This window comes from Oryctolagus cuniculus, chromosome 7 (genome assembly GCF_964237555.1).
Source record: "Oryctolagus cuniculus chromosome 7, mOryCun1.1, whole genome shotgun sequence".
Classification (NCBI taxonomy): Eukaryota; Metazoa; Chordata; class Mammalia; order Lagomorpha; family Leporidae; genus Oryctolagus; species Oryctolagus cuniculus.
This window is the reverse complement of record NC_091438.1, coordinates 101,943,888-101,956,864: the sequence shown is the minus strand read 5'-3', so window position 1 is coordinate 101,956,864 and position 12,977 is coordinate 101,943,888. Positions and strand designations below refer to the sequence as shown.

The following is a 12,977-nucleotide window of genomic DNA, read 5'->3' as shown; positions in this document are numbered from 1 at the left end:
AAGATAACATTGTATATAAAAGACTCATAATCATGAAAGGATATTGCCATTTTCAAGGAAATAAACATAGGTTGGTATGTCTGGATTAGAGCAGGGAAGGGCAAGATCATGTAGAACTCTAAACTTCAGGTGAAAATACACAGACATAGGGAAATCCTTGAAGAATACTTAAAAATAGGACATACCGTGATCAGTTTTGCAATTAGTTTCCATAGTCCTGGGGTTGACCTTGTGGTGTCACAAGTAAAGCTGCCACCTGCAGTGCCAGCATCCTATATGGGTGCCAGTTTGAATCTCAGCTGCTCCACTTCTGACCCAGCTCTCTGCTATGGCCTAAGAAAGCAGTAAAAGATGGCCCAAGTCCTTGGGCCCCTGCACCTGCATGGGAGACCTAGAAAAAACTCCTGGCTTCATATTGGCGCAGCTCCAGCCATTGCAGCTATTTGGGGAGTGAATCTCCCCAAATCTCTCTCTCATTCTCTCTCTCTCTCTCTCTCTCTCTCTCTCTCTCTCTCTCTGCCTCTGCCTCTCTATAACTCTGCCTTTCAAAATAAATAAATCTTTTAAAAAATAAGAAAACACATTTTCAAAGTCCTTTCTGGTAGTAGAATGGAGGGATTATGAATATTCTTGGACAGATAATAAAATACGTGAAACCAAGACAAATCATTAAGCTTGCACATAATTGGCAAAATGATGGTTTGTTGAGTGACTAAATGAGTGAAGAGTGTGTACAGATCAATGTCTACATTTTTGCTACACATAAAATGCAACTGTAGAGACACAGAACAAACAGAACTTTCTTGAGAGGAAGGACTTGAGACTACTGACATGATCAAAACTGTACTTCAGAAAAATTATTCTGGCTGTAGTGGGCAAGGTGAAGTGAAAAGGGAGCAGATTGGAGCACACAGTAGTACCTGATCAAGGACACTACCGTAGGGATGAGGACAGGGTAGATCTAAAAGAGAACAGCAATCATGAAGAGATTAAGAGAATTAGAGTAGTTGCTGGAGAGGAATAAGGTAGTGAGGGTTTTTGCCTTTTTTTTTTTTTTTTTCAAATGGAGTGACTCGAGTATGGAATTGTTGGAGAGGACACAATTGGAAGAAGGAATTGGAGGAGAGGACATAGTAAAAATGTAGGAGAATGGGATGAGAGAGGATGAGAGCTGTAGTTTATATTCTCCATTCACCAGCTATGTGACTAGAGCAATTTAGATCAATGCTTTGAACTTGTTTATCCACTTGTAAAACAGATAATTTCTGTTCTCTGATATTGTTCTAAGGATTAGAAAATAATGGTGTAGAACACTTAGAATAAGCAGGTACTCAATTAAATTAGCTATTATAAAGGCCAGTGTTGTGGTGTAGTGGGTTGAGCCACTGCCTGAGATGCTGGCATCCCATATGGGTGCCAGTTTGAGTTCTGGCTGCTCAACTTCTGATCCAGTTCCCTGAGAATGCACCTGGGAAAGCAGTGGAAGATGGCCCCAGTGCTTGGAACGCTCCCTGTACCCACGTGGGAGACGTGGAAGAAGCTTCTGGCTCCTGGCTTCTATCAGGCCGCTGCAGCCATTTGGAGAGTAAACCAGTGTATGGAAGAACTCTCTCTGTCTCTCCCTCTCTTTGCAACTCTACCTTTCAAATAAATAAAATAACTCTTTTTTTTTTTTAAATTAGGTATTATCATTGCTATTGGTATTATTAGAGTATGACTTCCAGATAGAAGAAAAGACACTTGGAGATGAAGGAAGTTTGCAGTAGAGGGCAGCCAGAAATGAAAATTAACTGAATTCATATCGATTTTTCTGTTAAGATTCCAAGAAAAGAATGAGGAAGAAAGTACTGGAGCTGGGGTTTAAAAGAGAGTGGTGGAAGTATCCACTAGCTATAGTGACTTTTCAGAGAAGAAATAACTGTGGACATATAAAGGCATTTCTGGTTTAAGGGGTCAGAGTAGAGAATCTTAAAGTACTGCCCATTTCTTTATCCAAAAAAAGATGGAAAATTTTAAACTAGTCTTTACTATTTCTTGATTTATTTTCTTCTACACTGGTATTGTTTTAAAAATATTGTGAAACCTGTCCAATGAAGCCCTTTTAAAATTGCTGTTAAGAGAAAATCATTAAAGCACAAAAGGGAAATGGGCTATAGAAAGAAGCAAGTTGGGGCCGGTGCTGTGGCACGGAGGGTTAACGCCTTGCCCTGGAGCTCTGGCATCCCATATGGGCACCGGTTCTAGTCCCGGCTGCTCCTCTTCCAGTCCAGCTCTCTGCTGTGGCCCAGGAGGGCAGTGGAGGATGGCCCAAGTGCTTGGGCCCTGCACCTGCGTGGGAGACCAGGAGGAAATACCTGGCTCCTGGCTTTGGATTGGAGCAGCTCCGGCCATTGCGTCCATCTGGGGAGTGAATCAGCGGATGGAAGACCTCTCTCTCTGTCTCTACCTCTCTCTGTAGCTCTGTGTTTCAAATAAATAAATAAGAAAGAAAGAAAGAAAGAAAGAAAGAAAGAAAGAAGCAAGTTAACAGTCACATGCAGAAGACAGTCTTCTCTTTAGAAATATTTTGCACTTGGCTTTTAACCTAAGACTTCTCTGACGCAGGTATCATGCTAATGATAGGTATTCTCAGTGTAAAGCTGGGTGGTTGAGGCCAGCATTTGGCATAGTGCTTAAGATGCCATATCTGAGTGCCTCAGTTGGCCTCTTCAACTCTGCTTCTGATCCAGCTTCCTGGTAATGCACACCCTGGGAGGCAACACATTACTGCTCAAGTACTTGGGTCCCTGCCCCTTCATGGTAGACCCAGATGGAGTTCTGGGATCCTGGCTTTTTTCTGGCCTAATCCAACCCAGCCCTGGCTGTTGCAGGCATTTGGGGAGTGAACCAACAGATGTCTGTTTGTCTGTCTGTGTCTGTCTCTCTGCCTTTCAAATAAAACTAAAATAAATAAAAAGTGAAAGGTGGATGACTGAATATGTGATGTTTCTCAAACATTTCTGAGCACAGAACTGTTTGTGCATGGGTGATTGAATACATGATGTTTCCCAAACATTTCTGGGCACAGAACTGTTTGTTTTATGCAGACTTTCCTAGGGACACAGTTTGAGATTAGGTTTAGTACATCTTACATTGATTGCCTGGTTTACCTTTTCCTAGATACCACAGTCTACAACAAAATAAGGCCATTTTCTCTTAAATTTTTTCATTGTTTCTGTTACCAACCCATTCTCCTTGTCTAAATTCAGAGCAACCAGGTTGATCTTTCTGTGTTTGAAAATATGTCGGGGAGAGCCCTTGGCTATCAGGGAGATTAAAAAAGCCTTGCAGTGAGCCAGACAGTCTCAAAACATGGTGAATTTATCCCCCTAAAATGCTTTTATTACATATATTTGCCATCAAGGTAAGTCAAAGGCTTTTTGATTGCTGCATCCAGTTGAACAACATTTTTGCATGCCCGGATGGCTCCAATCAGCTATCACTCATATCTCTGTGTCTGTTTAGGAGCTGTGCAAAAAGATGTTGCCTACTTTCTCCATTGCATAGCCTCTGCACAGTGTACTATAAAGATACTGAAAATATCTTTGATTTAAAAAAATCAAAAGTAGCTTTCTGACCTAAGTGCTTCCACTGAGTCTACTTGCTCCATACCCATTCCCTGCCTATTGTGACCTTCTGGGAACATATTTTATCTGTTTATTTAGGCAGAGAGACAGAACTGGAACTCAGTCCAGGTCTCCCATGTGGATGACATGAATCCAAGTACTTGAGCCATCACCTGCTGCCTCCCGCAATTTGCATTAGTCGGCAGAATTGGAAGCAGAGCTGGGATTTGAGCTCACGCACTCTCACATGGCATGTAGGTGATCGTGCAATATCTTCACTGTGCATTAAACTTCTGCTTTAGGGAACTGCTAAATATTTTATTCTTATCTTGATTTTGGGAACTGCAAAGTATTATTATTTTTCTCATTTCACAGAAGAGGAAACAGATTTCAGAGGTTAAGCAAATTGTCCTCTCAGGAGAACAGAGACAGAAGGTGCTAGAGCTGAGTTTCAAATCCAAGCATTCTGACTATAAAACTCAATTGCTTAACTGTCACTCAAAAAAGTGTAAGTTGCTACTTTAGTAAGTTACTCAGTCATGGCTGGCCACTTTTACATCATTGTGGAATGCAGCCCAATGATTTTAGGATTACTTTTTTATTCCAAGTATCTGAAACTCTGAATTGAATTCTCAGCCTAGATATTCACTGTAAATATTAGAATGAGAATATCACATATCTCCTTTCTATCTGTAAAACAAAGCCATTATACTAGAAATTTGCTCTACAGTATCTCCATATTAAATTCAATAATTCTATCAACAGTACTTAAACTATTTTATTCTCAAGAGATATCATTTCAATTATTTCATATCAAAACAAGATTGTTTCTTTTTGTTATTTAAAAATTGTTTATACTGACAAGTGATAGTAGTCATAAGTACTATCTAAAGGGCTCTGACCTTTTGCAGTGATCTACAAATTCGAGTCCTGGCTGCTCCACTTCCAATCCAGCTCTCTGTTAATGTGCCTGGGAAAGCAGCGGATAATGCCTCAAGTGCTTGGATCCCCTGCACCCATGTAGGAGACCCAGAAGAAGCTCCTGGCTCCTGGCTTCAGATCTGCCCAGCTCTGTCTGTTCAGTCATTTGGGGAATGAACCAGTGGATAGATGTTCTCTCTCGCTCTTTCTCTCTCTCCTCTATTTCTAACTCTGTCTTTATCACTCTTGGTAACTCTGACTTTCAAATAAAAAATAAATGTTAAAAAAAGGGGGGAGTAATAATATACATATGGTGTATAAAAGGACAAAACAGTAAAGAAATGCAAAAAAGAGAGAGTGAGAGACAGAGAGAGAGAGAGAGATCTCTCATTTCCTTTAAAATATCTGCCATTGCTGAATGCCATTCCAAGGAGAAATTAATAGTTTCTCATCTGAGTAGACATTTCTCAGAAGACATAAAGTGACCAACAGGTATATGCAAAATGCTCAGCATCATCAATTATCAGAGAAATGCAAATAAAACCTACAGTGAGTCAGCTGCTGTGGTGACCCCAGCATTCTACAAGGGTGCCAATTAGTGTCCTGGCTGCTCCACTTCCAACCCAGCTTCCTGCTATTGGCCTGGGAAAAGCAGCAGTAGATGGCCCAATTGTTTTGGCCCCTGCTACCAGCACAGGAGACCCAGATGAAGTTCCTGGCTTCTGGCTTCGACCTGACCCTGCCCTGGCTGTTGTGGACATCTGGGGAGTGAATCAGCAGATGGAGGATCTCTCTCTCTCTGTGTCTCTCCCTTTCTCTCTATAACTCTGACTTTCAAATAAATCAATCAACCAATAAGTAAATCTTTTAAAAAATGTTATTATCAAAAAGAATAAAAACCAAATGCTAGAAAGGATGGAGAGACAGGAAAATTCTTTTTTTAAGATTTATTTATTTGCAAGGTAAAGTGACAGAGAGAGACAGAGACAGATATCTTCCATCTGTTGATCCACTTCTCAAATGGCTGCAATGGCTGCAACTGGGCCATTCCAGGAGCCCAGAACTCCATCTAAGTCTCCCACGTGGGTGGCAAGGCCCAAGCATTTGGGCCATCTTCTGCTGCTTTCCCAGGGCATTAGCAGGAAGCTAAATCAGAAGCAGAGCAGCTAGTATTCAAACTGGCACTCCAATCACTCCAACATGTTGCAGGAGCTCAGGACTAAAAGCAGGCCAGACTAACATCATCCCACAGCTCCTTGCCAGCACATACAAACTACAGTGCCTTTCCAACAATAAACAGAACAGGATGGAAGCCCCTTGTAACAAATACTTATCAACAATGAAGGACAAGATCTAGGTTTCGATAAAAACAAGCTAGAAAGGGCTGCATTAAGACTGCCCGTGGCCTTCACAGTAACCGATGTATAACCACTACCTTTGTTCCTTGGAGATAATGTGGTAAGGACATACGAATACCTCTAGACTGCTAGACCCCTATGGTTTGGTCTCTCTATCAGCCCTTCTGATCCCTCAGTTCAGAGGTTCTCTTTACTTAAATAAAACCTCACTTTTACTCTCACCACTGTGTCCAGTCTCGTAAATCATCATCAACACCAGGACACAAACTTGGATCCATCTCACCAGTTTTCCTGCAACAATGGGATGCCTGTGTTGTGAGCAGTGGCTTAACCTGCTGCATGACAAAGCCAGCCTAAAACAGGAATTTTTTTAAAAAGACTATTTTATTTGAAAGGTAGAGCTACAGAGAGAGAGAGAGGGAGTCAGAGAGATCTTTTATGCACTGTTTCACTCCCCAAATGGCTACAATGGCCAGAGCGAAGCCAAGCCAAAGCCAGGAGCCAGGAGCTTCCTTTGGGTCTCCCGCATGGGTGCAGGAGCCCAAGCACTTGGGCCATCTTCTGCTTCTACCCAAGTGCATTAGCAGAGAGCTAGATCAGAAGCAGAGCAGCTGGGAATTGAACCACCACCTATATGGGATGCTGGTGGTACTGGTGGCAGCTTAACCTGCCATGCTCCAGTGCCAGCCCCTTGAAAGGGGAATTTTTATACATTTTTGGTGGGAATGTAAATTAGTACAGTCCCTACGGAAGATAGTGTGGAGGTTCCTCCAAAAATAGAGAACAATGCTATCACTCAATCCCATTACTGGGTATGTATATATATCCCAAAGAATCAAAATCATTATATCAAAGAGATACCTGGACTCATCATGTTTATCACAGCACTATCTATATTAGCCAACATAAAGAATCAACCTAGGTGTCCATGTATGGATGAAAGGTTGAAGAAAATGTGGGCACATATAAACTCACAATAGAATATTATTTCACCACCTTGTGGCAATATGCATGGAAATGGAGGACATCATGTTACAGGAACCAAAGTAGTCATAGGGGAGACTATTATTGCAAATTGCTATCCATTTGTGGAAGCTAAAAAAAAAGATCTTTAGAAAAAGAGAGTATAATAGTGGTTACTTGGCCGGCGCCGTGACTCACTAGGCTAACCCTCTGCCTGTGGCGCTGGCACCCCGGATTCTAGTCCCGGTCGGGGCGCCGGATTCTGTCCCCGTTGCTCCTCTTCCAGTCCAGCTCTCTGCTGTGGCCCAGGAAGGCAGTGGAGGATGGCCCAGGTGCTTGGGCCCTGCACCCGCATGGGAGACCAGGAAGAAGCACCTGGCTCCTGACTTCGGATAGGTGCAGTGCTGGCCGTGACGGCCATTTGGGGAGTGAACCAATGGAGGGAAGACCTTTCTCTCTGTCTCTTTCTCTCTCTCACTGTCTAACTCTGCCTGTTAAACTAATAATAATAATAATAATAATAATAATAATAGTGGTCACTAACAACCTGGAAAGATACGGTAGAAGGGTTTCAAATATATCCATACCAAAATATGGTTACATAGGAAGAATTCATTCTAGTGTTCTAGATCATAGTAGGCAAACTGTAATCTACAACAATGTGTGACATATTTCAAAATAAGTAAAGGAGCCAGTGCTGTGGCATAGTGGGTTAAGCCACCATCTGTGGTGCCAGCATACCATAAGGGTACTCCTGGCTGCTCCACTTCTCCCTCTCTCTCTTTGTAAGATTTATTTTGTTTATTTGAAAGGCAGGGTTACAGAGAGGCACAGGCAAAGACAGAGAGAGAGAGGGAGACAGGTCGTCCATTCTCTGGTTCACTCCCCGGACAGTTGCAACAGCTGGAGCTGTGCTGATCCAAAGCCAGGAGCCAGGAGCTTCTTCTGGGTTTCCCATGCAGGTGCAGGAGCTCAAGGACTTGGGCCATCTTCTATTGCTTTCTCAGGCCATAGCAGAGAGCTGGATCGGAAGTGGAGCAGCCAGGACTAGAACTGATGCCCATATGGATGCTGGCATTGCAGGAGGCGGCTTTACACGCTATGCCACAGCGCCGGACCCTACTCCACTTCTGATCCAACTCCTTGCTAATGTGTCTGGGAAAGTAGCAGAAGATGGCCCAAGTGCTTGGGCTCCTGCACCCACATGGGAGACCCAGAAGAAGCTCCTGGCACCTAGCTCTGGCCATTGCAGACACTTAGGGAGTGAACCAGCAGATAAAAGACCTTGATCTTTCTCTCTCCCTCTGTAACTCTGCATTTCAAATAAATAAATCTTTAAAAAAGTAGAAAAGTTCAAAGGTTCCCAACACACAGAAATATTAAATGTTTGATATGTGAATGCTTATTATCTGATTTGATCACTATATATTATATACTTGTATCACACTGTATTGTATCCCATGAATATGTAAAAATATTGTCTCAGTTTAAAAAGCAGAAGTTAGAGATCTTGACATATAAGTGCATATCAGTCTCCTCCTGCTTCTTGGCCAAAGTGTAGCTACCACAGAGCTATAGTATAACTGGCTGGAAGCTATATTATAACTGGGCTGGATAATTCAGATTTTCCCAACAGCAAAAATAAATGTAAAGAGCATCTTCACACAGATGTAGGAATACATTTAAAGAATGAAGCCGGCGCTGTGGCATAGCCAGTAAAGCTGCCACCTGCAGTGCTGCCATCCCATATGGGCACCGGTTCAAGTCCTGGCTGCTCCACTTCCGATCTAGCTCTTTGCTATGGCCTAGGAAGCAGTAGAAGATGGTCCAAGTCCTCATGCCCCTGCACCCGCGTGGGAGACCTGGAAGAAACTCCTGGCTCCTGGCTTCGGATCGGGGCAGCTCCTGCCATTGCGGCCAATTGGGGAGTGAACCAACAGATGGAAGACTCTCTCTCTCTCTCTCTGCCTCTCCTTCTTTCTCTGTGTAAATCTGACTTTGAAAAAAAAAATGAAGTCTTGCAAAATAAATTAATGAGTCATAAGAATGAGGCTTTTTTTTTGGATGTATTTGAAACTCAGAGTTATAGAGAGATGGGGAAACAGAAACAGACAGAGAGAGAGAGAGAGAGAGAGAGAAATCTTCCATTCACTGGTTTACTCTCCAGACGGCCACAATGACCGGGGATGGGCCAGGCCAAAGCCAGGAGCCAGGAGCTTCTACCTGGTGTCTCACAATGGTGGCAGGGGTCCAAACACTTGGGCCATCTTCCGCTGCTTTTCCTAGGCCACTAGCAGGGAGCTGACTTGGAAGTGGGGCTGCCAGGACTTGAAAGAGTCACAAGCTACAGCTTAACCTGCTGTGCCACAACGCCAGCTTTAAGAATGAGAATTTTTAAGTTCTTGATAGATAATAGTAAGCTGCCATCCAATAAGGTTGTCTCAATTTGTGAGAATAAAAAAGGCCTAATTCAGATGATGTGCACTGATGCACTTTTAAATAATCCCTTATTACAGTAACACTAAATAAAACGTCCACATTTATGTAACTCAGGAGCTGTCAAGAAAAACCAGGAAGTAAAACTAACTGGGACTGTTTTATACCCTCCTAAGTGCCATATCATATCATATAAAAGTATACTCATGCACAATCAAGTATTGAGATGAATGCAGTTTACATTTTTAAAAGATAGTGCTAATTAATATATGTATCTGTATCTATTAGCATTTTGGAGTGCAATCATCTTTTTCTCCCGGTACCAAACACCTTGCACACCCTAGACACTGCTCCTTCAGTACTTAATGGATAAGTGTCCCCGAAGCTAATGTGAAAAGCAAATGCCTCAGTCCTTTTCTTTATATGTTTCTCTTTTTTGTTAGTCTACTTAAGTCTTTATTTTATTTTATTTTTATTTATTTGAAAGACAGAGTTACAGAGAGAGGTAGAGACAGAGAGAGACGAGTTCACTTCCCAAAATACCGAAACGGCCCAAGCTGGGCAGATCCCACACCAGCAGCCATGAGCTTCTTATGGGTCTCCCACGTGGGTGCCAGGGCCCAATTACTCGGGCCATCCTCCACTGCTTTCCAAGGCCCATTAGCAGGGAGTTGGACTGGAAGCGGAGCAGTGGAGACCTGAACCAGCACTCATATGGGATGCTGGTACGGAGGCCTGAGCTTTAACCTGCTGTGCCACAGCGCCGGCCCCCATGTTTCCTTCAAAGTGTAAATTTTGAGTTGTTTATTCCTTATTCTCCTCTTTCTTAATTCGTTTAATGAAGTTTCAGGTCTTTAGCTGATACTTTGCAAAAAGCAGAACTATTCCTACACTTCCCAGACCTATAAAATAGTCAGTCCCCTAAGTAGGTCGAGTCTGTCTGGGGAACAAGGAGTTTCTTGTTTGTTTTAAAGGAGTGATCCCAGTGAGCACAGGGCGCAGGTGAGTGGTGAAGTGTGAAGACTGAACGCCTTCTTTTTCTTGCAAGGTTTTCACTGTTACCTGTGTACAATAAAACCATTTCACGTAAGGCTCCAAAAAGTGTTTCAAAGCCAGTTATCTGTCTCCCCAGGGAAGTTTCTCTGTGTACTTCAAGAGACGATAACAACGCTTGAGAAAGCACAAGTTCTAAGGGCTCTAAGGAGGCGGCTGCAGTTCTGCTTAGGCAGCCTCCAACCTCAGCCCGCTTTCGCTATTACTAAAGAAAAATTTGGCCCGCGCTCATTTCAATCCTCATTAGCACCGGGGAGTGTCAGAGTTCAGTGTACCTTAAACGGCAGCCAGCCTGCCTGCCATTAGTAACAACCCAAGCGGCTTTAACGTCGTGGCTTACGTTTTTCACCACTGCCCTCAGGACAAAAGGTGGTGGGGCGGGGGTGAGGTCAGGGGCAACGGCCGAGTAAGAGGAGGCCTGTTTACAGGTTACCCGGTTTCAACATCAAGCTAGTCCTTCTCCACATCTCGGGCGAACCTCCCGCCTGAGGTCACACAAACGCCTGGGTGGCTCACGGGAGCCAGCAATGGCAGCTTCTACTGGGCCAGCACTCAGGAATTTCGCCCGCAGGCACCCACACCACGTGGACTCAACGAGCCCGGCTTCTCGTCACTTTGTGCACCGGGAAGGGCGTTTGCGGCGACGCTCCAGGCAACGCCTCTGCAGCCAGCCAATGAGGGGCGAGGGCCGCAAAAGAAAGCCTCGCTCATTGGGTCTCGCTGGCTCCGCCCCCACGGTGATCGCAAGCCTCCCAGCCTGCTAATGAGTCTCAGCCCCAGAGTCGTGGTATCCGGCTTTTTGTGAGCTTCCCATCGGCTCGGCTCTCTTTCGCTGGGTTCTGCAGTCTTTTCTCCGCCCTGACGTCCCGGTTTCTTAATTATAGCTCCCTCGCCCCGTGCCTCCCTCCTTTCTTTGAAATTCAGCATGCAGGAAAAAGACGCCTCCCCACTTGGTTTCCTGCCTAGCTTCCAACATTTCGCCACGCAGGCCATCCACGCGGGCCAGGAACCGGAGCAGTGGACCTCCCACGCCGTAGTGCCCCCCATCTCACTGTCCACCACGTTCAAGCAAGGGGCGCCCGGTCAGCATTCGGTGAGCTGGGGTTATCCAGGGCCGTCTAGGGTTGGGCAGGAGAAGAGCGATGGCTTTTAAATGTAAAAGGCATGCAGGTAATTTGTAGATGAGTTAGAAATCAGAAAGGATTTCTGCGGTGTAACCCTTATAGGAAAGCTTTGTATTGAATGGTCCAGGTATCATGTTTCTTTTAATGAGCGGGACTGGAAGAAGCAGTTTGTGCACCTTGCCATAAAGATTTGCACTGAAATTCATGTAACTTTGGCAAGTTTGCAGTTCAAAACCGAGGGCCGTAATTCCTTTGAATTAGCTTCAGCAGCATGAATTTTTGGTGATATAGTGAGGAGTCAGTTTCAGATACTGAGGGTCTGCTAACTCACCTAAAATCAAGATCATTCCCAATTACTGAGTAGGACCAGGTACCAAACACATACAGATATATATTGTGTTACATATATTGCCTTTTCTAATCCCAACAAGAACTCTGAATACATATTTTTTTCCTGACGAAATAGCTGAGATTTAGGGATGTTAAGTTAATAAGTAGCCTAAGGTCTGTAGGTGGTGGAGCTGGGATTCAGATTCTGTAAAACCCCACTCTCAGGTGCTAGGCTACATTGTGCTATACTGCAGTAATGCTAGTAATAATTTAATCTATTGCATCATTTAAACAGTGTGGCCTAGTGATTAAGCACACACATCATATAGTCAATGGATCTAGGTTTGAATTCTCACATCACCTCTCCTGAGGTGGGTGACCTTGAGGAAGTTAGTTAACCTATCCACAAGCCTCGAGCTGGGCCTGTTTAAATGGGAATAATAATAGTTCCTACCACATTAAGTTGTTGAGATATTTGTAAAGCTGTGTGGCACATAATAATTACTCAGTGGTACTATGCATTTCACAGTGTTCACATTTCCACTATTTTCATTTGATCCTCACAACAGGGGAGAGGGATGGACAGGTATTATTGTACTTTTATAGAAAAAAAACTGACCAAAGAGTCACATGTACATGACTGTAAAATCTGAAAGAGAACCCTCTTTGTTAATCACAAGCCTTTTTGCCTTTTGACTGCATGCATAATAGATCTTGGAGTATTTAAAAGTTGCTGAGGTTCAGAAGAAGTTAGTTACATAAATTTTCTAGGTACAAAACTCTGATTGTACTTTGAAACCACTTTATAAAAGTTATAGAAGTTGAGGCAAATTCTTACAGATTTAGCCCTTTGTTTTGTGAGTCAGATTCTAAGAGCATTTCTACAACCAGTTTAACATACTCCTGATTACTTTATTTTGGAACAAAAATGCATGCAGTTTATTTTCGGTGTAGAGTATAGTAAATATGTATCTGCCCAAGCTTTGGAACATAGAACAAGAGTTAACCATTTGGGTATGATATTAACAATTAAATATTTTCAGAAAACCACCATGAAGACTGAGCTTAACACCTTGAAAAAAATCAGTTAAGAGTACTAAAGGTTATTTGAAGAGCTGAATTTAAAAAATAAAAGTACTAAAGGCTATTTGCAGAGCGGAATGAAAAACACTCAACTCTCCAGTTTT

At 43.3% G+C, this 12,977-nt stretch overlaps 1 protein-coding gene across 1 annotated transcript in view; it reads left to right on the top strand.

Annotated features, from left to right (window-relative positions):
• The first annotated feature begins 10,937 nt into the window (after window positions 1-10,937).
• Window positions 10,938-12,977, top strand: part of CTH (cystathionine gamma-lyase) — a 28,814-nt gene continuing 26,774 nt past the window's right edge. Inside the window, exon 1 of the mRNA XM_008265065.4 lies at window positions 10,938-11,429. Within this exon, the coding sequence (XP_008263287.2) occupies window positions 11,262-11,429 (168 nt within the window). The 5' untranslated portion in view covers window positions 10,938-11,261. The remainder of the gene's footprint in view (window positions 11,430-12,977) is intronic.